At 42.7% G+C, this 24,148-nt stretch overlaps 2 protein-coding genes across 2 annotated transcripts; one reads left to right on the top strand and one right to left on the bottom strand.

Moving 5' to 3' along the window:
* Nucleotides 1-2,088: 2,088 nt before the first annotated feature.
* znf710a (zinc finger protein 710a) lies at nt 2,089-9,348 on the top strand. The gene is made up of 5 exons (XM_069708690.1): nt 2,089-2,150; nt 4,385-5,875; nt 6,690-6,881; nt 6,972-7,146; nt 7,545-9,348. The coding sequence occupies exons 1-5, from the start codon at nt 2,106-2,108 to the stop codon at nt 7,712-7,714; spliced, it is 2,073 nt and encodes a 690-aa protein (XP_069564791.1). The 5' UTR covers nt 2,089-2,105; the 3' UTR covers nt 7,715-9,348.
* A 57-nt stretch (nt 9,349-9,405) lies between these two features.
* idh2 (isocitrate dehydrogenase (NADP(+)) 2) lies at nt 9,406-22,880 on the bottom strand. Its single transcript, XM_069708692.1, has 11 exons — nt 22,691-22,880; nt 16,397-16,488; nt 15,776-15,941; nt 15,046-15,206; nt 14,749-14,892; nt 13,320-13,456; nt 12,941-13,092; nt 12,678-12,790; nt 12,327-12,424; nt 12,152-12,244; nt 9,406-9,815 (listed from the first exon to the last, which is right to left on the bottom strand). Exons 1-11 carry the CDS (start codon nt 22,806-22,808, stop codon nt 9,731-9,733), a joined length of 1,359 nt encoding a protein of 452 aa, XP_069564793.1. The 5' UTR covers nt 22,809-22,880; the 3' UTR covers nt 9,406-9,730.
* Nucleotides 22,881-24,148: the final 1,268 nt, after the last annotated feature.

The following is a 24,148-nucleotide window of genomic DNA, read 5'->3' as shown; positions in this document are numbered from 1 at the left end:
CAATGTCTCGGATGCACTTTTTTTTTTTTAATAAAATAAATAAATATATATATATATATATATTTATTTATTTATTTTATTTTTTTCCCCTTCACACATATTCCCCCTGTGTGTACGAGTGAAGGTAAGGTAAACTCAGGTATAATAGAATACCTGTCTAATTATCAGGACCGTCTTTAGTGCCGACTACTTAAGCACACAACCTGTACTTAGCCCGCAGGTACTCTGCCGCACTGTTTCTCAACACAGCCTGAAAGAAATCTGGAAGTTCAATAGTTAATGTCTTCCCTTGCTGTTTTTCCTTTTCCTCACTCTCTCCGTCTCTCTATCTCCTTTCCTCTCTCCATTCCCTTTGCTCTCACCCCCCTCCTCCTCCTCCTCCTCCTCCCCCTCTCCTTCATTCTGCAAACCCCCCCCTCCCTCCTTTCTCTTTTCTCTTGCTGATGGACTCTTCTTTTTTATTTTCACACTCCACCATCCCCCCTTTTTTCTTCTCTCTTTTTCTCTCTCCTTCTTTCCTCCAGCACACCACCACCACCCTCCCCTTCCTCCTCCTCCTCCTCCTCCTCCTCCTCCTCCTCGCTCTTCTCTTTCACTGCATTTTCTTTCAACCCTCCTTCTATCTCTCTTCCCATCCCCACCCCCCACCCCTCTCCACCACCACTCCCCCTCCCCTCTTTCTTTTTTCTCTCTCTTTTATTCTTTCTCTTTCTTTTGCCACATCCTTTCTTATGCCCCTGCCCTCCCCAGCCCCACCACCGCCCTTCCCCTCCCTCCCCTCCCCTCTTCCTCCTCCTCCTCCTCCAGTTCTCCTTTCCCTTCTTCCTCCTTTTTTTTTGCTGCATTCTCTTCTTCCCTCCCCCACCCCGGCTCTCTTTCCTCTCCCTTTTTCTTTCTGTCTCTCTCACTCACCCCCACCCCCCCCCCCCTCCCCACACACACACACACACACACACACACACACACACTCATACACAACCACCCCCCTCTTCCTCCTCTCAGCTTCACTCCCCCTCCCTCTGCTTCTTTCTTCCTTATTCTTTCTCCCCCACGTCTGTCTCCCTCCCTCCCTCTCTCCTAACTGCTTTTCTCTCCTTTCTTTCTCTTTCTCTTCTCTTTTGTCACTCTTTTTTTTTTTCTTTTCTTTTTTTTTTTCTTCTGAATTTCTCAGACAGTGTACTTCAGGCTGTCTCAATAGTTAATTAGTTTGAATCTAGAAATAATGGCAAAAAAAAAAAAACTACACGGCCTCTGAAAAGTTTAAAATTTTTAGCATTTCTCCAACATTATCTGCCTGACTGTTTTGCTATTGACAGACGCACCTCCACCCGTAGTGTCTCCGAGTGTTTGTGTGTGTTGTGAAAGTGCGTACGTGCCTCTAAGTGCGCGCGCACGCACGCACACACACACGCATATATATAAACATGTTTGTGTGTGTTTTAACGTATATCTGTCTGCATGCACGGAGAGGAATTACTGATTCGATTTTTATAATTGTTTGTGCGTTTGAGCACATGTTCATGAAAAAAAAAAAAAAAAAAAAAAGGAAATGCAAAGTACGAAGTGTGATCAAGAGAAGATAGAGCTTGTATCTGTGTGTGCCTTAAAGAGAAATGTGTGTTGAAGGGTCATGCTGAATTGTGTGTAGTGAGAAAGGGAGATAAGATGTGTGTGTGTGTGTGTGTGTGTGTGTGTGTGTGTGTGTGTGTGTGTGTGTGTGTGTGTGTGTGTGTGTGTGTGTGTGTGTGTGTGTGTGTGTGTGTGTGTGTGTGTGTGTGTGTGTTTGTAAGAGAAAAGAGGAGAGAAAGAGAAGTGAGATGGGAAGGAGAGGGTGGGAGGAAGAGAAAGAAATGGGGTGATGCTGTGTGTGTGTGTGTGTGTGTGTGTGTGTGTGTGTGTGTGTGTGTGTGTGTGTGTGTGTGTGTGTGTGTGTGTGTGTGTGGGGTGGAGGGCTGGGTGAGGAGGGACGAGGTGGTGGGGGGGGCAGGCACAGTCAGTTCTGATAACAGCAACAGTAGGAGGAGGATGAGCCGTGGGACCGCCCCACTCTACCACAGATATAAATAGGAGGTGGATTTTTTTACTCCACTCATTTCTCCTGAAGGATGAGATCCCTGAAACACCTCAAACATCACTCCAGGAACAATGTGGTGAGTTTGTAACTCTACAGAAAGAGAAAGATGTGAGGGTAAGGGTGTGTGTGTGTGTGTGGGGGGGGTGCTACTTGTTTCACAGTTTGTTAGTGAGGTGATTTACTCTCTTGTTTGTGTGCGTGTTTTGGGGAGGGAAGAGGGGGAAGGGGGGGTGGGGAGATTACTTTTCACATTCATGTGAGTGCTGCAGAGGGAACATCTTTTCTAAGAAGAACAATTGTGTTTCCTTCTGTGCTGAATGCTTTCTGCTCTACTTGTTTGTCCTTAGGTGTCTTTCAGTTGCAACTTTAAATGTAAAAGTATGGACTCTCGCAATTATTACCCTACCTTCTCTGTCTACTTGTCATTTGTCTTTTTCTCTTTCATTTAGTCAGCCTTTCATTTTGCTGTGCTTTTTTCTTCTCTCTACAGCTCCCCCCCTTCCTCCTTCCCTCCCTCCCTCCCTCCCTCCTTCTCTCTCTCTCTCTCTCTCTCTCTCTCTCTCTCTCTCTCTCTCTCTCTCTCTCTCTCTCACTCACTCACTCACTCTGTCTTTCTGTCTCTCTCCGGCTCCCCCTCCCTCCTCCTCCCGCACACCCCCTCCCTCTCCTTTTCCTTTCTCTCTTCCCTCCTCTCACATGCTCACTCAATCTCTCATTCCCCTTCCCTTCCCCTCCCTCTCCTCCCCTCTTTCTTTATCTTTCAGCCCCTCCATCTCATTTCTCTCTCTGTCTCCCTCCCTCCACTCCTCCCCCGCCCACAGCTCTTTCTCCTTCTCTCCATACCTCCCTCCCTCTCTTTTCTCTCTCTCTCACACACACACACACACACACACACACACACACACACACACACACACACACACACACACACACACACACACACACACACACACACACACACACACACACACACACACATGCTTTCAAATACACACCCAGTCTCTTTCCTTTTCTTTTCTCACAAACACACAGTCTGTCTCTGTCTGACTACTTTAAAAGCAGTAATTATAAATGACGTGGTTATCAGGGCATCCAGGTCTACTCCCCTCTCCCAACACACACTGACACCACACACACACACACACACACACACACACACACACACACACACACACACACACACACACACACACACACACACACACACACACACACACACACACACCTTTATTCTTGCTCTCTATCTCCTCTTCCTCTCTCCATCCACTCTTTTCTTTTCTCTCAGTATTGTGTCAAGAAAGGAAGCAGCTCTTTCTTATGTGGCAGAGTGATGGCTAGAGTGCTGTCTGAAAAGAAACCAGGGGTCAGAGCTTCTTTCTATACATTTGAGAGCCATGCTGAGAAATAACCTGAAACCGGTGGCATGCAATACTCGCTTCTCTTTTTGTCTCTTTTTGGCCAGTTTGGCCACACAACAATTTCTTCCCCACAGTTTGACTGTTCTGCTTTTTACAGGGTAAACATGCGCATGTGGACCTGAAACACTTCCGAACTATACCATTATGATAGCGAGTCTTTTGCATTGGTCTGGAATTCAGAATGAGCTGGAAGCTCAATCGAATGTCTGTTATGGATATGAGACAGCCTGCCGGCATATATCATCTTGTTAAGGAAGCCTGTGTAGCAGGCATTATGAAGTTGGCTACGAGTCTCTGAGTGCTGAGCTGAGACGCTTTGCTCCTCATGAATGGGACAGATAGCTCCTGTGATGAGCTGACTTTGGTCAGCCAGGCTGTCCCAGGACCCCACAGGAAGTGCTGCGGACAGTCCACGGAAGTCAACTTCCTGGCTGGACCTGTATCCCTTGTTGTGTTCTTTATTATTCTAAAGCCTGTCAAGGAAGGAAGCGGGGTGCTAACACAGATCTGCCTTATCTCCTCAATCTAATGTTCTGTGGATTCAGAGCAAAGGCACAAGGCGTAGTCTGAGTGGGGCTTTCACAGAGCAACCCTGAAAAACATTATCTCAATATTCTCCTGAAGTCCTGGGAAAGAAGACTCTATAGCTTCGAGTGTCAGTCGGGAACGCTGAATCTTTAGAGCTAGATTGTATAATAATTCAAATCTTTGTTTGCAATCATGGAAAGGTCACCGATATCATGAGGTTACAAAGGGGAAATGAGTTGAAATGAGGAAACATTGTGTAAGGCATGTTTTGTAACAACAGAATAAAAAGCCGACGCAGACACTGTAGGATTGCTTCTCGTTCATTTCTGACTTATGTTGTATGTTTGTGTGTGTTTTCTTCCAGGAGGAGGAGAGTGGCCGCTTGGTGCGGACCTACCCCAAGATGATTGAGGGCCAAGTGGATGTGGGCACACAGACGGAGCCTGTGGTGGTGCTGTCTCTGGCTCAGGCTGCCGTTCTTGGCCTCATCTCCCAGAATGAAATATTTGGGGCCACTATTGCTCCTAATGGCTTTTACACAGGGGAGCCCAGAGAGTGCCCCCCACCTCCACCTGAGTCAGTGGAGTACGAGTATGCTGACCAGCTGATAGGGGCCAATGGGGACTACCTGGCCGAGCCTGCTGGGGAGCCGGAGCCCCAGCCCCACTGCAGTGAAAGAAGACGACCCGGGCCCCGCGGGAGGACCAAGAGGCCCAGGAGTGATGGAGATTTAGAGGGTCACCCACACAAAGTACCCGCACAGGCTCAAGTTAAAGGTGAAAGAATTGAATCTGATACCCCACCTTCCTGCATTCACATGAACAGCAGGCGCAGTCCTGCCAAGTCAGAGGATCCAGTCACTCAACAAGGTTCCCTGAAAGAGGAGCAGGTCTGCAGAAACTGTCCATCATGTGTGACAGATAAATCCAGGCCGCAAACAGACAGACAGCCAGAACAGGAACAAGAAGAAAACCCCGGCAGAGAAAGAGAGAAGAAGGAAGAAGAGTTAGTGGTAGAGGAAGAGGAAGAGGAGGAGGCACTAAACCTCAAGACGAGCGGAGACAATGGCAGTCCTCTGGAGAACCGATATTATGATTCCAGTGAGGTGGCCTACGAGTCCGCTGACATGGCTATACCAGGAGAGTATGAGGAGAACGGCCAGGCCATGCTGTGGTCAGACCCGGAGGGCCTCGCCAGACGAATGCAGATTGACCGACTGGACATCAACGTACAGATCGACGAGTCTTACTGCGTAGACGTGGGAGAGGGTTTGAAACGCTGGAAGTGCCGCATGTGTGAGAAGTCATACACGTCCAAATATAACCTTGTCACTCATATCCTGGGCCATAATGGAATTAAGCCCCATGAATGTCTACACTGTGGAAAGCTTTTCAAGCAGCCGAGCCACCTCCAGACTCACCTGCTCACCCACCAGGGAACCCGGCCTCACAAGTGTACCGTTTGTGAGAAGGCCTTCACGCAGACCAGCCACCTGAAAAGGCACATGCTGCAGCATTCAGACGTTAAGCCGTACAGCTGTCGCTTCTGTGGCCGTGGCTTTGCCTACCCCAGTGAGCTGAGGACCCACGAGAACAAGCACGAGAGCGGTCAGTGCCACGTCTGCACCCAGTGCGGCCTCGAGTTTCCAACATACGCGCACCTGAAGCGCCACCTGACCAGCCACCAGGGCCCCACAACGTACCAGTGCACAGAGTGCCACAAGTCCTTCGCTTACCGCAGCCAGCTGCAGAACCACTTGATGAAGCACCAGAACGTGCGGCCTTACGTTTGCCCCGAGTGCGGCATGGAGTTCGTCCAGATCCACCACCTCCGACAACACGCTCTCACTCACAAGGTACTGGCACCGCACGCTCCCGCACTTCAGGTACTGAAACCCAATGATGTGCCTTTGTGTGCCAGCTTACGTGTCTAAAACAACCCAGAGTAGGCAGGCCTCATGCGACTACACGACACCACTAAACCTTTATTTTATGGAGAAAAATCTCGTCGTCAACATGTAAACATATAAGAGATTTAGAAAGACATTTTAGCCTCTTTCACTCAGTCTGCTGTATGAATGCTCATGGAAAATGGGGGTATATGGCACATTTGCAGCACAGCCTTTTCTCCAAAACCAGTTGCTTTGTAAACATAGCCTTCAAAGGCCTTGAGTTTTTTTTGTGTGGCTCAACCCCCCACTTGCATGTGTTTTGTGTTGTGCGTCGTTCGCAAAGCTACTTCCCTTACTTCCCTTTGTGTCTGATGAATCACTCCGGTCTTTCTCTCTATTTCATTATATAGTCTATTTTATTCTTGAGGGAAAAAAAAAAAAGCTTCAATTCACGACGTATTCTTTTTTGAATATTTCAACTAAAAGTCTAATAAATGTTGATACTAGAAAAAAAGTAAAAGTTTATTCGTTCCATTGTTAGACTTTTTCCTCTGTGTCTTTCAACATGTGGAGGGGACAGAAGAGGAGGAGGAGCGGGGGGGGGGGGGGGGGCAACGTAATCTACATGAGGGGGGATCAAAAGCCAGAATGCAAATGCTCAAACACATGCGAGCTTCTTGTGTGTTTCCTCCCTATGAGTCATTATTTATTTGCCTCCAAGCCATATATTTTAGCCAAATTAATTAAAAGGCCCAAATACTTTTTTTTGTTTCCCCAGGGAATGAAAGAATTTAAGTGCGATGTCTGCGCCAGAGAGTTCACCCTGTCTGCCAACCTGAAGAGACACATGTTGATCCACGCCAGTGTGAGGCCCTTCCAGTGCCATGTCTGCTTCAAGACCTTTGTCCAGAAGCAGACCCTTAAAACGCACATGATTGTCCACCTGCCGGTCAAGCCGTTCAAATGCAAGGTGGGTAAAGCAAGTGGAGTTTTTCATTTGAAAGTCAAACTGGAGCCCGCTGGCATGGAGCAGGTAGTGACTGACTGTTGTGTCTTTCAGGTGTGCGGCAAGTCATTCAACAGAATGTACAACCTCCTCGGCCACATGCATCTTCACGCCGGCAGCAAGCCCTTCAAGTGCCCTTACTGCACCAGCAAGTTCAACCTGAAGGGCAACCTCAGCAGACATATGAAGGTCAAACACGGCATCATGGACACCACAATAGATGGACATGGTGAATAACTCTAATTCTTGTCCTTAATTAAACTCTTGTGCTTTGAAACCCATTTCAATCTGTTGAAGGGTTATGTGTGGCAGATTTCCAAGACGAACTGCTCGGAGGGCTTCATGTCGCTTTATTGTCACTCAGTCTGTCCCTAATGCACTTTGACTCAGCATGTGCTGTAATCTATCGGCCGAGTATTTTGATGTTTCTTTCACTCCCTCCCCGTGTGTTTAGTAAATATAGCATTGCCTGGATTAGACATGCCTGTCTCTATCAGTGGAGGCTGATACTGAGGATGGGGCAATGAACTGGCTGTCCTCAATGTGGCCATATGTCATTAGGAGGAGCTCTGTATGGTCAGACGACAAAGTAGGATCATATTTGTGTCTTGCCTCCTTTTTCTTCAGAACCCCCGCAAGAGACAGAAAGCCAGGAGGACTACGAGGAGGAGAGCTTTGAATTCAGCGAGCGAGAAAACCGGGCGAACAACAACAACACACCAGACATTGCTAAACTATCACAAATGGAGTATTACAGCACCTATGGGAAGGGCGCAGGGCGCTTCAGCACTGCATGATTTATTAAAATGACCCCAAAATGAATATAAGTGTGAGCTAATGAAAACAGGATTGTTTTCTTTTTTTTTTTTTTTTGCTGTTAAAGGCATAATGCTTGGGATATTTTTCAAGGACGCGAAGAAGCCCAGCGAACTGCACATCAGTATGCACTGGAATCACTCGTAATAGTACAAAATTTGAAAATGTATACTTTTTATCTAATTACATATTTTTCATCTGTAAAACATAAACAATTTACAGAATAAATATATTTGAGAAAAAAAATGGACAGTCTCAAATAGATGCATTTAGGTAAACAAAAAAGAACCCGACATAAATTGACATATGTTGTCAGTTGCTTAACAACAAGGACATCATCTGAGCCCGATGTGAAAAGCACATTTTTATCTACGGTCATAAACGCATGTTATCCTGCAGTTTCTTATTCAGACAATCCCGGTCTCTCTCTCAGTCTGCTGGGGTAAACCAATGTGAAGGATTTAAGAACGGAACAAGGGTTACTGTCCATCTCACTCGCCAAAGTTAATCAAGTTGCAGAAGGTTAATGATTCACTTTGATTTGTGCTGTAATCAATTAGATGCGAGGTCTGCAAAATGACTTCAATTCCACTGGATTTTGCGATCATATTGTATATTATTGTACAGAATGTATCAGTCCTCTTGTACGTCGGCTGGTACTGTAATCAGTGCGTTGCACTGAGGACCACTGTCTACTTTTTACATTTCTGCATTAACAAAGCGTCACACTGTATTGAGCTCTAGTCTATGAATGTAACTGTTTCTGTGGAATGTTTAAAGACGCTAATGAAAATAAAATAAAAACACCCTTTTCAAAAGGTAGGACCCCTTTACCAAAGAATCGGATCACATCTTGCCGCTACGGGCACCGTCACTCTCTTTTCCTTGCTGTTGTGTTGAGCTGGGACATTGGATTTCTTGGGGTCCAATCGCAGACCTCATGAAATTACTTTCAGGTTCCCCTCGCACCCATCTGTAGATCTCTTCAAAAGATTACCAGAGAACAGACTGTGGTGCAGCATCTCTTTCAACAAACCTCGTCGTTTTCCCCGGTCCGAGCCTTCACAAGACGAGACTGCAGCATTTTTCAAAAGCAATGCAAACCCTGCATTTATATTGCTTCTGCTGCTGTTGTTTTTTTTTTTATGGACGAATCTCAACAAGAATTGTCCCAAAAAACTTGGGACAGAAATATTAAGTGCCCCGGTGTGTCTACGAGAGCATGCCATCCATCATGCTGTACACTGGTCTCAAGTGATGAACGACAACCTCCCAACATGTGACAGGGCCATGGACCTTGTGGAAAATGATTTGGAAATGCTCAATATATTCAGTTTCCCAGTGCTTAGCTTTTCAAACTTGTACCCTGCAAACAAGGTATCCATTTGCGATGTTGATAGTGCATTTCAAATTTAAAAAAATGCTCATTTTTGTGAAACTTTCAGCTTCTGTGTTCACTCCCGTCAACATTTGAGCGATGATACAAAGGGGAAGATGTTCAGCTTAAATGGCTTCTGTATTAGACATTAGTGTGGAGATCATGTGGAAAGAATTGTATGTACAATGTTGTGTACCAGACAATACTGTAAAATAATAAATTTATTTACCTTTAAAATGGTTGGGCTTCTATTATTTGTCCTAAAAAAAGAAAAAAGACCAGAAAAGAACGAGATAGTGGGTCAAACGAGATTTATTGGCAAACATGTTTGACAGGTTTCAGTCCTGCCCAAGGCATTACATAGTTTTGAATACAGTACTTCACATTACAAAAATATAGCCTTGCGACTGACAGGACAGATAGTTAAGGGAGCATCAGGTGTAAGGACAACTCCTAAACATTTAATGATCTAATAGAACACTACATAATTCTATAGACAGTACTTTTTTTTCCTTCTGGTGAAATGCAGGTAGATGTATTGACCTTAAGTTAAAAATGAGGTACAAAAACAGAAGAGTGACATTGGCATCTTCAAGCTGACTATTTTCTTCCAAGTCCTTCACTTGCCGAGGGCTTTATCCAGATTTGTCTTGATGGCGTCGAGGAAGTCTGTAGTATTGACATAGTGCTCGTTCAACTTGACACTGAAAGGGAAAGACAGCAGAAAATTCAATACCACACTTCAGGAAACAAAATCATAAAAACACAAAGAATAATTATTTTTACTAATAGTCTTCAGCTTCAATTTCTCTTGTTGGTTTGTAACACCGTTATCAATAATATAACATTATTCAACATTTGAACAGGCAAGATGCATGATATACACACTAAACAAGATAAATAGGGTTTTGATATTTAAAAGGTGGTTGTTCTTCTATGTTTACGCATCTCTAGTTTTTAGAAAATAGAGCCTTAAATAGTAAAAACAACATCTATCCATTGGCAGATGTGACGCGTCATGGATAATAAAGCTTGAAAGAAAAAGGCAAGCTGGTGTTCAAGCCAACAGGTGAGTCAGTGCAACAAATAGATAATCAAATACAAACACCCAACGTGTGCAGAAAAAGGTCGGTAAACAAGATGACACATACCTCCAACAGGTAAACAAAATCCTTAAAGACAGGCTTTTAAAAATGTCTAGAAATTCTTTTATTTATAGATTGATGTAGATGGACAATTGTGCAATGCTTTACAAGTTTGTTATTCGCGCATGTTCATTAGAAATCAGAAAAGTTCACTTTTCATAAAAATGCACTTTTAAGATTTCATTTAAGAATCCTTTAAAAAAAAAATCTCCTGGATGAATATCTTTGAAATCAGTTACATGTTTATGATAACCTGCTAAAGCAGTAGATCTCTGGAAAACATGCGCAAAGATGAGGGCACGTTTCCAGCGTGGTGTTAAGTTCCCAACCTGCGTTACACGCTGGTAATATCAGAAACAGGGCCAATAACACTCCGTCTCATGTCAATGTTTCAGATTAAGACTAGATGGTTTAATCAGAGGAATATTTTTTATTGAAAACTAAAGTGAGGAAATCTGACAGTGAAAGTACCAAATCTTATTTATTTTCTGGCTGCCATTACAGGCTTAATGTCCCAAAACACAAAAGAGGCGACACAGACTAAATGGATACATACTTCAAATTAAAGCTGCAACTAATGAGTTTTTGTATGATTGATTAATCTGCAAATTATTTTCTAAAATTGTTTGTTTTGCAAAATATCAACGGGAAATGGATGTCCCAATTTCGCAGAGCTGAGATGACATCTTTAAATAGTTTTTGTTTTGCCCGACCGCCAGCCCAAAACCGGAAGATATAAAAGCAGAGAATCCTCGCAGTTGAGATGCTGAAACTGGGATATGTTTGGCATTAAGAGGTGGGCCATATCACGTCGCTCACAGTAAATATATATAACATTTTTGAATATTAAAAAAACAAACAATTCATGTCGTCATGATGGCAATATTCCAAGTTGTTGACATAATGACGTCGTAACATTATGCAGCGAAACGGTATGACATGCGTAACGGTTTCGATGAACATGACACGTGTTGCTTATGCATCGACTCTACATGCTTAACAGCTGCATTTCATGCAGAATCTGAATCTCACTCCGAGGTTCTGCTGTTGTTTGCAAACTAAACTATTGAAGGATCATATTTAATCTTTACTGAATACCGTATACGTGTGCTGACATGTAAAACTAATTCACTTATTTTGTAGCAAGTCTATGTTTTTTTAAAATCCTGACAAAAAGATTTTTCAGTCCTTTTTTATATTGTCAAGAATATTGTTAGTGCACAAAAGCCCTGAAATATCGTGATCATTTTTAGGGCCATGTTGCCCAAGATGATGATCACTAAAATAGTTTCAGATTATTTTTCTGTTAATCAACTATTTGATCAAGTAATTGTCTTCACTCCACTTAGAATCGTATTTACCTCTTGTGTATTAAGGATACACTGGACCCGCAACGTTTTCTAAATGACTTCCTAATTCTTTAAAATCTAAACCCAGCACATATTTTCCCCATACATTTGAGTCATGTACAAGCAGGAGCCTCGCTTCCACCATTTTTCCCTTCCTGTTTTTTTTTATTCTACCTAATTTAGTTGTGTTGTCCCACAGATACGAAGCACGGTTCACTCTTTATTTTTAGTCGTCTCTGTGGCCAAACCCCGTCTTACACCTCCAGAAGCCTCCCAGGTAAAACTTGCTTATGTAAGCATGCAGGAAAGACATTTACGCCTGCGATTTGAAGCACTGACGATGCCATTCAAACTGAACATATAAAGAGCCGTGGACGCGCTGAAGGAGAACGCCGTGTCGTAGGTCTAATCCCTTTTCATATCAATAAACAAATAAACAAAACTGCTAAAAGTAGCAAAAACCAAGTTCACCTTTTAAAACGGAAATTGACGGTTCATCATAGTCGTGCGTCAACAACTACATTGTAAACTTGGCAATAAACTTACTTGGGCAAGCCATGGATGCAGCCTGCGAGGTCCTTGGTCATAGTGCCACTCTCAACGGTCTCGACACACACCCTCTCCAGAGTCTGTGAGAACCTGCAGAGAAACAAAGACAGTTTTGTTTGTTTTTTTGACGTTAAAGTTAGTATGTTTCCTGAAAAATCAAGACGTCTCTTACTTGATCAGGTCGGGATTGCCGTCGAGTTTTCCCCGGTGCTCCAGGCCTCTGGTCCAGGCAAAAATACTGGCAATGGGGTTGGTGCTGGTTGGCCGTCCCTGAATCGCAAGAATTGAGGACAACATTACCCTATTTAACCTCCAGGCAAGTTTTCCTTCTCAGACTAACGTGCATTAGAACTAAGGATATATGCTAAATTGTTGTTCTCAACCTTCACCACACGATGGCAGTACAGCTCCACAGATTACACAGTCTGTTTGCAAGAAAATAATTCGGCCCCACACATTCAGTTTCACTTTCCCTGTTGAAATATTTTCCGATACAGAGCTTGCAGGACTGACAGCTACTAACCTTCTGGTGCTCGCGATAGTGCCTGGTCACAGTGCCGTGGGCTGCCTCGGCCTCAATAGTCTTGCCGTCAGGACACACGAGGACTGATGTCATGAGTCCCAGTGAGCCAAAGCCTGAAACAACAAACACAAAATCCTTCTTTAACGCAACCCACATCTGTCAGAAATCTGGCAAGCACCCTCACATTGCTTACAGGTTTCAGTATTTCATAACAACCTAGTTTCCAAAGAAGAGGCAGAAGTGTTATTTTACTAAATTCTCACCCTGTGCAAGGATATCAGACTGAACATCTCCGTCGTAGTTCTTGCAAGCCCACACAAAGGCTCCAGAAGACTTCAGCACTTGGGCGACCATATCATCAATAAGCCTGTGCTCATACCAGATCTTCAGTTTGTCAAACTGAGGCTTGTAGTTCCTGTGGGAGGCACAACCAACATCATCAACTAAAGCTTCTTTATGTTGTTCTGCATTTTATGTTCAACATTTCAGTCGCAATATTTGCATATAAATGAAATACATCTTCTGGTTTTGAGATTTTACTGCGTTCCATTTTACCAATCACGTCGAGCAAATAGGGGGTTTAAAGAAAAACATGCGCGCAGAGAAACAGAAACACTGAGCACAACGATAGAGGACACTCACTTTTGAAAGATTTCCTCGAAGATGTCTTTGAATCTTCCATCATAAGCTTTCAGGATGGTGTTCTTTGTGCTCAAGTAAAGAGGCCATTTCTTGGCGATGGCGTACTGGAAGCAACTGTGCGCAAAGCCTGAAATAGACTGATGAAGGGAGAAGAGAAACAAACAGTTCATGTGGGTCTTATCTGTAGTATAGGAGTTAACAACCTTCCCCTTGTCAAGTTGAAAGTCATCTAGTGACCTCTGATGTTGTTAAATCAAACAGATCCCGATGGAGGCAAACAAAACAGTAGCAAAGCGGGTTGAAAAGAGGTTAGTCTACTGTAATGGCTGCTGTGTCAATTTTACAAAGCACCCGAGGCTAAATGAACAGCAGTCGCGTTTCGTGAAGTCTAAAGTTTAGGTATTGTAATCTCACAGTAATATGAGGGAGATGTATCCGTATAATCCCGACGGAGGCAGAAATTGGAACCAACAGCGAGACTTAAGCAAATTTTATGGAGCTCTCTGTGCTGAAAGAATATTTCTTAAAGAACAAAAAAAAAAAAAAATATCTAAAGCTTACACCTACAACACTTTTTTAACGAACAAATTTCAATCTGACCGTTATCTTATTTATGTAATCAACATCTCTTGTCCAGAGAGCTAATTTTAGGACACAATGGCACTCATAAGATTTTTAGAGGACGATTGATTAATTAAAGCTTAAATGCCACATAATCTTTAACTGTTGATCAATGAGTCACTCCGTTATATTACTTTTAGGATGAATACATTCCTTTTTGATAATGTTTGCAGGTGGAACTGCTTCGAGTGACCCTGAACGATGCCTTAGTCATGCTGTTATAGGCCAAGGCTGCTGAGGGACCTCCCATGAGCTCTTCTCTTCTCTCGTTCACTTTCGACGCATTTATATTACAACCAGTCATCGATTACTATGCTGTTCTTTCCTCTCTCTCTCTCCCCTCACCCTAACCAGTCAAGGCAGATGGCCGCTCACCTCCCGAGTCTTGTTCTGTCGGAGGTTTTTCTTCCCAGCTGTCGCTCGCGTGGGAATTGTTGAATTGTTTGGGTTTTTCCTCTATAATGTTGTTTGGTTCTGTTAAGTGCCCTGAAAAATCTCGTGTTGTGATTTTCCGCTATGTAGATCAAATTGAATTGTTGCACTGTTGCATTTGGTCCATTTTTTATGATGAATATGGGAACTGTAGTTTATTTTGAGTTCATTGCACACGACATGGAACTGCTGCTGTACATATTCACCAGTGGAGGAAAATGCCAACAAATGCTCTTCTTGAACTTCCTTCCTTCGGTAGGAACTGCACTAAGAGGCAGACCACTGTTGCTGCTAGTCTCTTTAATGGTATTTGTTGACTATAACGTTAATATACAATATCAACATTCCTATCCTATGAGTAGAAGTGTTTGCTCACCTCGTCTGTGTTGTACATGCCCATCCCACAGCCGCCTGCAGGGAAGTCATAGACCTCCCATTCCTTGCCTGCACTGCCATCAGCAGGTGAGAAGATCATCTTAAATTTGCCGGGCTGGTCCACAACAAAGTCTGTTGCTCTGTACTGTAAAAGAAACACACAGAGTCTCATTTTCACCAATTGAAACTGCCTGGTTTGTTGCCACTTCACAACCAAAAGGTGAAAGAAATATTACTGTAATCTGTACATCATCATCATCATCATCATCGTCTTCTGTAGCATTAACGCGAGACTTGCCTGATCACCAAAGGCGTGTCTGCCGATGGTGATGGGCTGCGTCCAGCCTGGAACCAGCCTGGGAATGTTCTGGCATGTGATTGGCTCACGGAAGACGGTGCCCCCCAGGATGTTCCTGATGGTTCCGTTGGGGCTCTTCCACATCTTCTTCAGGCTAAACTCTAAAATGTAAAAACGCCAAAATATAGGATTACATGGACAAAGACCGCAGACCTACAAACAACTCAGTCGTCACGTCATCTTTATGTGCACCGAGAGTCAAATGTTTTTGAACACCCGGGTTTAAAAAAAATAGATTTTTAACTCTATTTGTGTTTAATTTGATGCATTTTATCTGTTCTTATGCATCTCATTTCTTTATGTGAAACACTGCAAGTAATTGTCTCGCTGTAAAGCACTTTGAGCTGCATTTCTTGTATGAAAGGTGCTATACAAATAAAGTTGATCAACATTATTATTATTAGAAAGGGAGGGGTACAACTTGCAACAAGGTCCCAATGCCAGGAATTGAACTACAGACATTACAGTAATACGAATATGAGCCTCAGCCATCAGGCTACTGGAAGCCTCAGTTGCAGCTTTATATAAAGTTCAATCAGTTCAGCCGGCTATAAATCTTGGCATCTGCTGAAAGAAAATACACAATTGTGTAATACTCATTAAAAACCTCCTGGGATTAAAGGGTATGGGCGAGTCTAAACTGTTCAGAAAATAGAATTCTGTTAAAGACCTTCCACTCTGGCTTCGTCAGGTGTGATGGTGGCACACTTAACAGCCACATGGTACTTCTTAGTAGCCAGAGCAGAGTCGATGGTGACCTGGTCATTAGTCTGGTCACGGTATGGCAGACCCAGGTCGTAGTACTTCAGCTCAACATCAACGTTGGACAGAATGAGCTGAAAGAACCAGAAACAAAAACAAGAGTCAGCATGCACAACTTCGTCCAACTACAGAGGGACATATTTTTGCCGTATAGAAAACGTTATTATTTATTTTTTTTTTTAAATGCAATGCATTCTGGGATGACTTCTCAGGTCAATACAAGACATCATCGGTGTCAGAAAACGTTCAGGGAACTGAACCACGTGCGTTGCTGTTTTTCTTCCTAAGCCAATAGCAATCTGTTCTCACTGGAGGCAAATCAGCCAGTGTCTGAATGAAACATCGCAAATGCCCCTCCCCCCCACATCCACATCCATACATAATCCTCCACATAACCCATCCCACACATTCACGTGTCAGTCCCTGTATAAAAATAGGCGAGCCAGACAGCGTGGGCTTTTCCCTCCCTCGGAGACTCACGCCAGCGTTTGTGCATTTACCCTTCCACATCTGGACCCCACTTTATCACCTTCTCTTTGATGAACTCCCAGATGATCCGGGTCATCTCGTCTCCGTCCATCTCCACCACCGGCTGGGCCACTTTGATGCGTTTGTCGGCATCTGTTAATCGTACAAATACAAGGGTCATGAAGACGGGAAACTACACTGATTGGAGGGATGGAGGGAGGGGGGGGGGGGATCTAATAAAGTTTAGCCTGTTCAACGTCATAATTTTCCAACTTCCCAAAGAAACCAACTGTTTACACGACAAAAGATATTTAGTTTACTGTTAAAAAGAAACAAACACACATATTTTTAACACTAGACCAAGAAAATTAAAATCTCTGCTTGAAAACAAACTGCCAAGTGATTTTCTGTAGAGTGACTAATTATTCAATCGACTACTTGTTTCAGCTCCACTCTGGACCTCTCGCCATTACTATCATATCAATCATTTAAGCATTTTATCTGGTGCTAACATAATTAGCTAACTGAGCAAAAGTTAATGAACCATTTTAATACTAAATCAGTTCAGTAAAATACCAAGATTAAAATGTGAGGATTTTAAAACTTAATTGCCAACAATAATTTTTTTCCATTTAGTTTCACAGCCAACATACTTTTTTGCATTTTCTTCACACCTCACTCTTATTTTTTTCCCACATATTACTGCTCTAGATGGCTGATTACCAGAATACCCTGAATCTGGCCTTGTAAATCATGTGCACACAAATGAATCAGGATGTGCTTCCTCCGACACAATACCAGTTGCCAAAAACTCAACATTGTACTTTTAAATCAGTAGTTGCAGCTCACTTGACCAAACAGAAAATCCCAATTCAGTGCCTACAACTACATTTTTGCGAAAATTATTATCGGTGTTACTCCATTTACCATAATGCTAATGATAGGATAAAGAGTATTTCACAACACACTATTTCAAGCTTAAAATTTAAAAAAAAATTCTCATGTTTTTAAACACATTAAACTTAAATAAGAGATTGTGCTTCATTTTTAATGCCAACTTTGACTTCTTAAGAAAGTCTCTTAACGTCTTTACTTTGCATCAGCGTGGATTAGTATCTCTAATCATATCTGCTCAGTATGCGAGAGTCCTGCCAGCAGGATCATTTCAGTGAATAGAAGAGTACAAGGGGAGGAGCAGAGGATCAAGCGACTCCCAGATTTCCCAGCAAAGTTACCGCTCCCCCACTGCTACCAAAGCCTTCTCAGAGTAATGCAAGTAAACACAAGGTGTCCTGGGGAAATGTTACGCAACCATTAGTGTCCGAGGTACAAGATCTTATAGGTGAACTTAATTAAAAAAAATTAATAAAAAAAAAAAAAAAAAATCTATGAGCGTTTGAGAGAATTTGAAGAAACTGAGATTATGAAGTCTTGGTAGCATCTGTCAAAACAGCCGCTGCACTTGTCCCATGCTGCAAACATGACACGAGCCCTGCTGACTACAGATGCATGGTGACCGTGTACTAAAAATATCCTGAAAGGAGAGACAGTCGTGACCTCTGTGGTACAATTATGTTACGCAATACCATAATAAAGACAGAAAAAAAAAAAAAAAAAAAAAAAAAGGCTAAATCTGTGACAGCAGTGTGAAAACCCAACAGTATTTCTGAACATTTTCCTAACTAGGTATTATTGGTGCTCTATCATAAGCCTGGCATCATAAACCTCTTAAACTACAGAGCAGTAATGACTCGGGCATTGCATGGGGAATGTTATGTTGGGAAAGTACATCACATGACAAAAGAAAATTAAAACTGCAAGCAGTGATATGCGAGCCCTCGCGTTCTGCACGTCGGGTATCCAGTAGGTCCGGCTCCCCGACGTGCAGCACGCGAGGGTCCGCATATTCCCGCTTGCGGTTTCAATTTTTTTTCTCGATCTCGTTCCTTATTCTGCTTTAAAACAATTGCTTTAACATCTTCAAATGCTCGTGAAAGTTGGTGCCTGACGGATGTGCAAAAGTCTCGTGAGGTTTGGAGAATCGTTTGACCTTAAACATCAACTTCCTGTGTCACGGCGAAACATCAAACTTAGCCGCATCGCCCTGGCTATACTATATAGAATATACTATAATTACTTTCAGGTCACTTTTTGGACAACATGCTACAGTATGCTTTTTTTTTTTTTTTTTTAATCTCTTTTTGGAGTATGACCTTTTTCTGAACTGAAATGCATGCCTTTTTTTTTTTTTTTGCCTTCTCACTGAGGAAACTGCTCTAACCACTGTGTCATACAAGAGCACGTCGTCCCAAATATGGAAAAAAAAAAAGTCATACTGTTCCATTAAAATGTATTAATGGAATTTTGGGGGATAAAATTTGTGTTAGTTTGGGCAAAAATCTGAGAAGATTAAGATACACCCTTTATTTTTCTGTTATTGATTATTATTAGAGTTTTTGTATTAGGTTTTCATTTTGTATTATATTGTTGACGTTTGGTTTGGTATTAGTATGACTGCATTTACCACGCAAACCCGAAACCGTGCGGCTTACCCTTAGAGGGAATCGCCCTCCGTGAACTGTGTGGATTACCTCGTGCGGGGCTCAAACCCCTGTCCTCATGAGGTCATTTCAGGCTCTGAAGTGGTGTCGTGGACCGCTGGACTATCTGCAGCGCTGAAGAATGAGTTTCACGGAGTTCACTCAGAGTTTTCCAGTGACTCAACCGACAGGCTGGTTAACTCAACAGGTAAAAGAGTCTACTTCACCAAGGTTGCTATTAATGGTTCAGATTCCACCTTGGTCTGTTGATGGTGATTCAACTTTTAGTGATGTTGAAACGTTTGGAGAAATTGAAAAGGTTTTGCATAACACTACACATTACAAGAAGATATTTAATATCACTGCAGACCCTCTTGAAAACACGTATATCTACTATCCAAAGAACGTCTGCGGCAATTTTGGTCGCATTTGAATAAATATTTGTGGACGGTGGAGTTATAGGTTGCACTGAGCCAAAGATTTGTCATAATACTGTCTAAGTCCTGGGAAGATTGGTGGAGCAGCGGTTAGCACTGCTGCCTCTCAGGAAGAAGGTCAAGTGTTCGAGCCCACAGACAGAATCACTTGAACAGTGAAACTGCCAACATTGTTGTCCCATGCTGACGATTCCTTTTATGGCAATTCTGTAACTACAGCTGAGACAGTTGACCGATCAGTCTATCGACAGCAAAATAAACAATCCATTTTAATCATTGATAAATCATTCAGGTGATTTTTTTTATAAAACAAATGACAATTAGTCCATATCAATTGTAACGGTGTGCAGCTTTTCTTTGTGAAATCTGACATTAAACTGAATATTTTGGGGGTACAGCCCGTTTCCTACACAAATGAGCAATGTGAAGGCTTAATTACTACAGTAATTAGTAACTGATATTTTCACCATTTTATAAACCAAACAATCAATTGAGACTGAAATGGTAAATAAAATAACCATTACTTGAAGCTCTATTCATCATCACTATGTACTAAGAATAGAAAGGGGGGGGGGGGAAGCTATCAAAAAGTTTACTTGATATCAGCTATTGGAAAGCAGTATAGCTAATATTAATATTTATACTGTTGATAACAAATACTGGCAGCAGAATTATGAATGATTATGTGTTAGGATCAGGAAAAAAAAAATGAAGCACCTCACAACAAGGTGAACTAGATATTTATGAAATTTTCATAACAGACTTTGTCCTTGTCCATCTCCCTGTGCAACAGCCGAGTCTCTATTGCAGTGCATCATGGGTAAGTCATTAGCAGCTACTGTCCGGCATCCTTTCGGACTAATCTAACCCAAATCTGCATAAACAGGATTCTGAAATCACAATGAATGGGGAGGGGAGCGCAGGAGGAGCGCCGAGCGGGTTACGCAACATCCGAGTGTATCAACAAGCTGGCCGCTGAAGGGGCGAGCTGAAGAACAGTCATGAGGGCCTGCCTGCCACATCATTTTTGCATGAGCTGAGGATAGGTCTGCAGGATTTGTTCTCCTAGTAGTGAGACAATGCCAGGCATGGGTAGACATGTACAACAATCTTAAACACTGCACGTGGGCATACATTTCATTTCTATGTCCTTTCAAAAATAATGTTTGGAATAATTACTTTCTGCTTTTGAGAAGGGTTCACTGTTAAAAAAAAAAAAAATGTGCCGATTGCATTCCAATTGCAAAATATGGTTTTCGGCGCACAAAATCAGTTTTATATCTTAAATGTGGACTTGATTAAAAGCAAGTGGGCATGAATTTGCCTACATGCAATACAAAATCTTTAAATTGTGGAGAAAAATAACTAAATAAATCAGGAAACATTTAATGAAAGAATAAGTAAACAAGACTAATAATATTACCCAGCCTGCAGGGCCAACTGAGTATTTGGGGGTTTTAAATACACCGCGTGTAGCACAAGGTACTAACAACTGACTTTAAAACTTAACTGCGAGGTGCTTAACATGACTTGTGCAAAACACATTAAGGGCAAGCAGTCAAAGATGATATAAAACAATGTGTGCCTTAACAAGATGGCCGGAATAACCATGGATTACATGTCCCCTCTGGTTAACTTTCAACACAGAGACAAGCCTTTAGCCACCATAGTGTTAACCGTTACCATGAAAGGTCATTTACAGGATAAACAGAAGTGTGGGCAAGTAACCATAGTTACTGAGTCACAATCACAGACACAAAAGGAAACCATAGTGACTGCAAAGTCTACAAGTTCAGATTTGGAGACTCATGGGAGGCATTACACCTTGTCTTTGTGAGACATCCTTTAAAACGCACTGTGACATTTTAAACTGCATCCAATAGCAGAAACCAAAGATAATGCAACATGTGACTGCAATCAAACAATCTCAGGCCGACACACCTGCAATTATTTTCAGGTATTTGCAGACCGTTGCTTCGTTTCATCTACGCGAGACATTCCTGGGCTACCATGATCATTAACCAGCATCAGCTGAGTACAACAAGAAGCTCAAATGACACGGTGATTAAAATCACACCCGAGTCAAAGTGCCCTTCAGTGAAGCCACTGTTTTATAAACAGGAGCCCATCAGGTCTTGCTAGTTTGGTTTGCAGCATTTTGGTGCATTTCCAGACCCCGATGCAAGAGTGGTGTCTAATTCCAGCAGTATGCAATTTGGGATGTCTGCAGGGCTCAGGGTATAAATTTAGATCCCTGCTCAGCATCACACACAAAAAAAAAGAAGAAGAAGAAAAAAAAAAGAAACATGGAGGCTGCTCTCTGGCACTGGTTCAAAAAAAAATAAAAAAAAAATCTAACGTTAAAAGCCATCATAAACCGAGTTTTACATTGTGAATGACAGGGTCAGATGAGGTCAGCTGTGCAGCAGCAGCTGTAGCATGGATGTAACCCAGATGGGAAACGGTATGTAGGACAGAGCACCGGCAGCCATTGCTCTCCATAACCGAGACTCGTATGCGCTTGGCTGACCTTGGGGAAACTTTTCCCCCGTCGCACTAATAACAGGACGACTCGAGAGCAAGACATCAATTTGCACTCAGACGAAGTATGTTGGGTCGATTTTGTGAGATATAAAAAATAAATAAATAAATAAAATTAAAAATTTTAAAAAAAAAGGGTTGTCTGTTCTCCCTCAATGACGAGCAATACAATTTCCGCGAAGACAGGTTTTAAAAAATAAAAAATAAATAAAAAACGGAAGAAGAATTTGATTCATTTGTTGCCAGTTTTGTGTCCCGCTATTTCCGTCCTGGGTTTGATTTAGTCTTTCAAGGAGAAGCTCGGTGGACACCCCCCCTCCACCCCCGGGCTGTTAAATCAGCTGTCTCGTCAGACTTTCAAGTCCATTCATTATTACAACATCGTATCTTCACGTTGTCGTCGGCTGCGCCTCAAAGTTTGGATGGAGGGAGACAAAGACGAGGCTAACCGGCCCCCCCGGGTCTATCTCGACGTTCACGGCCTAATTATGATTTAAAGCGACCTCCACTCGGCCGGTCATAAAACAGCCATTTTTGCAGCATCTTCGCCGCTAAACTCGGGAGAAGCATTAAATATATATATATATATATATTTTAGCAGCATCCCCCGCTGGCTAGCATCACACGCAAAGCTGGCTAGCGTCGCTTGCGCTTCGCTCGGCGCCGCCGGCTTCAAAGCAGGTTGGTTGGTATTTACTTACCAAATGCAAATTGAGGTACATTTAATTAAACAACAACAACAACAACAACAAAAAACATACAAACGCCATCTTAACACGGTTACGGTTGACATAAAGATGCCGGGGATGACACCGGTTATTATCTCTCCACACTCACAGTTTCTTTGTTGCAAACTCTGGAGGTTTGCAGCCGGCGCAAGGACGGCGGGGTTTCTGGAAAAAGCTGCGCCAGAAGACCTCGAAAGAGAGCTCAGGACTTTCAAGTATCCAGCCATGTCTTCCCCCGACCCGAATCGCTTTGCGGTTAAAACACCCGACGGAAACTCAAGAGCAAAGAGAGAGGAGGGGGGTTGGGGGGGGGGCAAGTGCTCCGTGGCTCTCTGCGATATAGTCGTCAGCACCGCCTCCCCCCCGACCCCCCCCTCCTCCTCCTCCTCCTCCTCCTCCTCCTCCTCTTCCTCTTCCTCTTCCTCTTCCCCTCCCCGGCGGGAGACGCTGAGCGCGCTACGTCAGAGTCGTGCAGGGCGGAGAGGAGGGACCGACACCAAACACCTATTTGCTCTCATCGCAGCCTCGTTTTTTTTACTGTCTGAGCAACTTTATAAGAACAGGGTGAACTCTTGCTTTCACGACGGGGCGATCCGCGGGGAAGGTCACCGGCTGCCATCACACGCGGTTATACATCAGATGTATAATGCTTTAACCACCCGCTTGTGGAAACCTGACGCACTTCCTCAACATGTTTGAAAATAGTTCTCCGCAACAAAAAAAAACAACTATAGGTGTACAATGAATAATTGTGACCTTGAGCAGGTTCAGGTCAACCCCCCCCCCCCCCCAAAAAAAAAATAAAAATAAAAAATAAAATAAAAAACACTAGATCACACGTTTCCAGTCATGTAACCTAGTCGTCTATCCCTGCCAGGTGAATGACCATGAGTTTAAAGCAGGCTTTGTGCCTGGAAGCCATTAAAAACCCTGACAATGTCATCTGGGTTATTTTCTAAGGCTTTGAAAAGCTCCTCCTAGAGACAAAGAAGTTAGATGTAATCACAGGCTGGGTGTCGCCGGTGTCTGTATGTTAGTGACACTCAATTTAACAGAGGTGGAAGAAGTATTGAGATTGTTTACTTAAGTAAAAGTATAGCACAACAGCAGTATAAAAATACTTACAATTTAAAGTCCTGCATGAAAGTAAAAGCACAGAAGTATTAGCAGCAAAATTCAGTGAAAGTAGTAGTGAAAGTACCGGTTTGGTGCCTCTAACTGATATATTATTACGTATGACATCACTCAATTATGAATACTGACGCATCCCTGTGTAAACACCATGTTACTGTTGTAGCTGCTGCAGGTGGAGCTAGTTTGAACCACTTTACAAATAATTTCATTTACAGCAGATAAATCCGAAGGGTCATCAGATGATTACTGGGAGAGGAAAGAATAAATAACAAAGCTCTGATCCACAAATCTGTTTTCAGCTTTTAGACTTTTCTCTTTTGTCTTTGATTCTTGTTTATATATGTAAATAATTTGAACATTTACTGAGATGAAACTTTGTGAGAAGTTTAGAGAAAAATCACTATTTCATGATGCTGTTAACAACTCTGATATG

The sequence above is a fragment of the Brachyistius frenatus genome, unplaced genomic scaffold, assembly GCF_029030835.1.
Source record: "Brachyistius frenatus isolate BFR_SWC_R1_liver_20210118 unplaced genomic scaffold, ASM2903083v1 Contig_77, whole genome shotgun sequence".
Lineage (NCBI taxonomy): Eukaryota > Metazoa > Chordata > Actinopteri > Embiotocidae > Brachyistius > Brachyistius frenatus.
Note: the sequence above shows the minus strand (reverse complement) of the source record. Positions and strands in the feature narration are given on the sequence as shown.

Excerpts from the sequence above, each read along its gene's own strand:
- znf710a (XM_069708690.1), top strand. The coding sequence starts at position 2,106 with ATGAGATCCCTGAAACACCTCAAACATCACTCCAGGAACAATGTG. Across the intron at positions 2,151-4,384 it reads ATCACTCCAGGAACAATGTG|GAGGAGGAGAGTGGCCGCTT; the intron begins GTGAGTTTGTAA and ends GTTTTCTTCCAG. Across the intron at positions 7,147-7,544 it reads CACCACAATAGATGGACATG|AACCCCCGCAAGAGACAGAA; the intron begins GTGAATAACTCT and ends CTTTTTCTTCAG.
- idh2 (XM_069708692.1), bottom strand. The coding sequence starts at position 22,808 with ATGGCTGGATACTTGAAAGTCCTGAGCTCTCTTTCGAGGTCTTCTGGC. Across the intron at positions 15,207-15,775 it reads TGACGAAGCCAGAGTGGAAG|AGTTTAGCCTGAAGAAGATG; the intron begins GTCTTTAACAGA and ends TTTACATTTTAG. Across the intron at positions 13,093-13,319 it reads TTCGAGGAAATCTTTCAAAA|GAACTACAAGCCTCAGTTTG; the intron begins GTGAGTGTCCTC and ends TGCCTCCCACAG.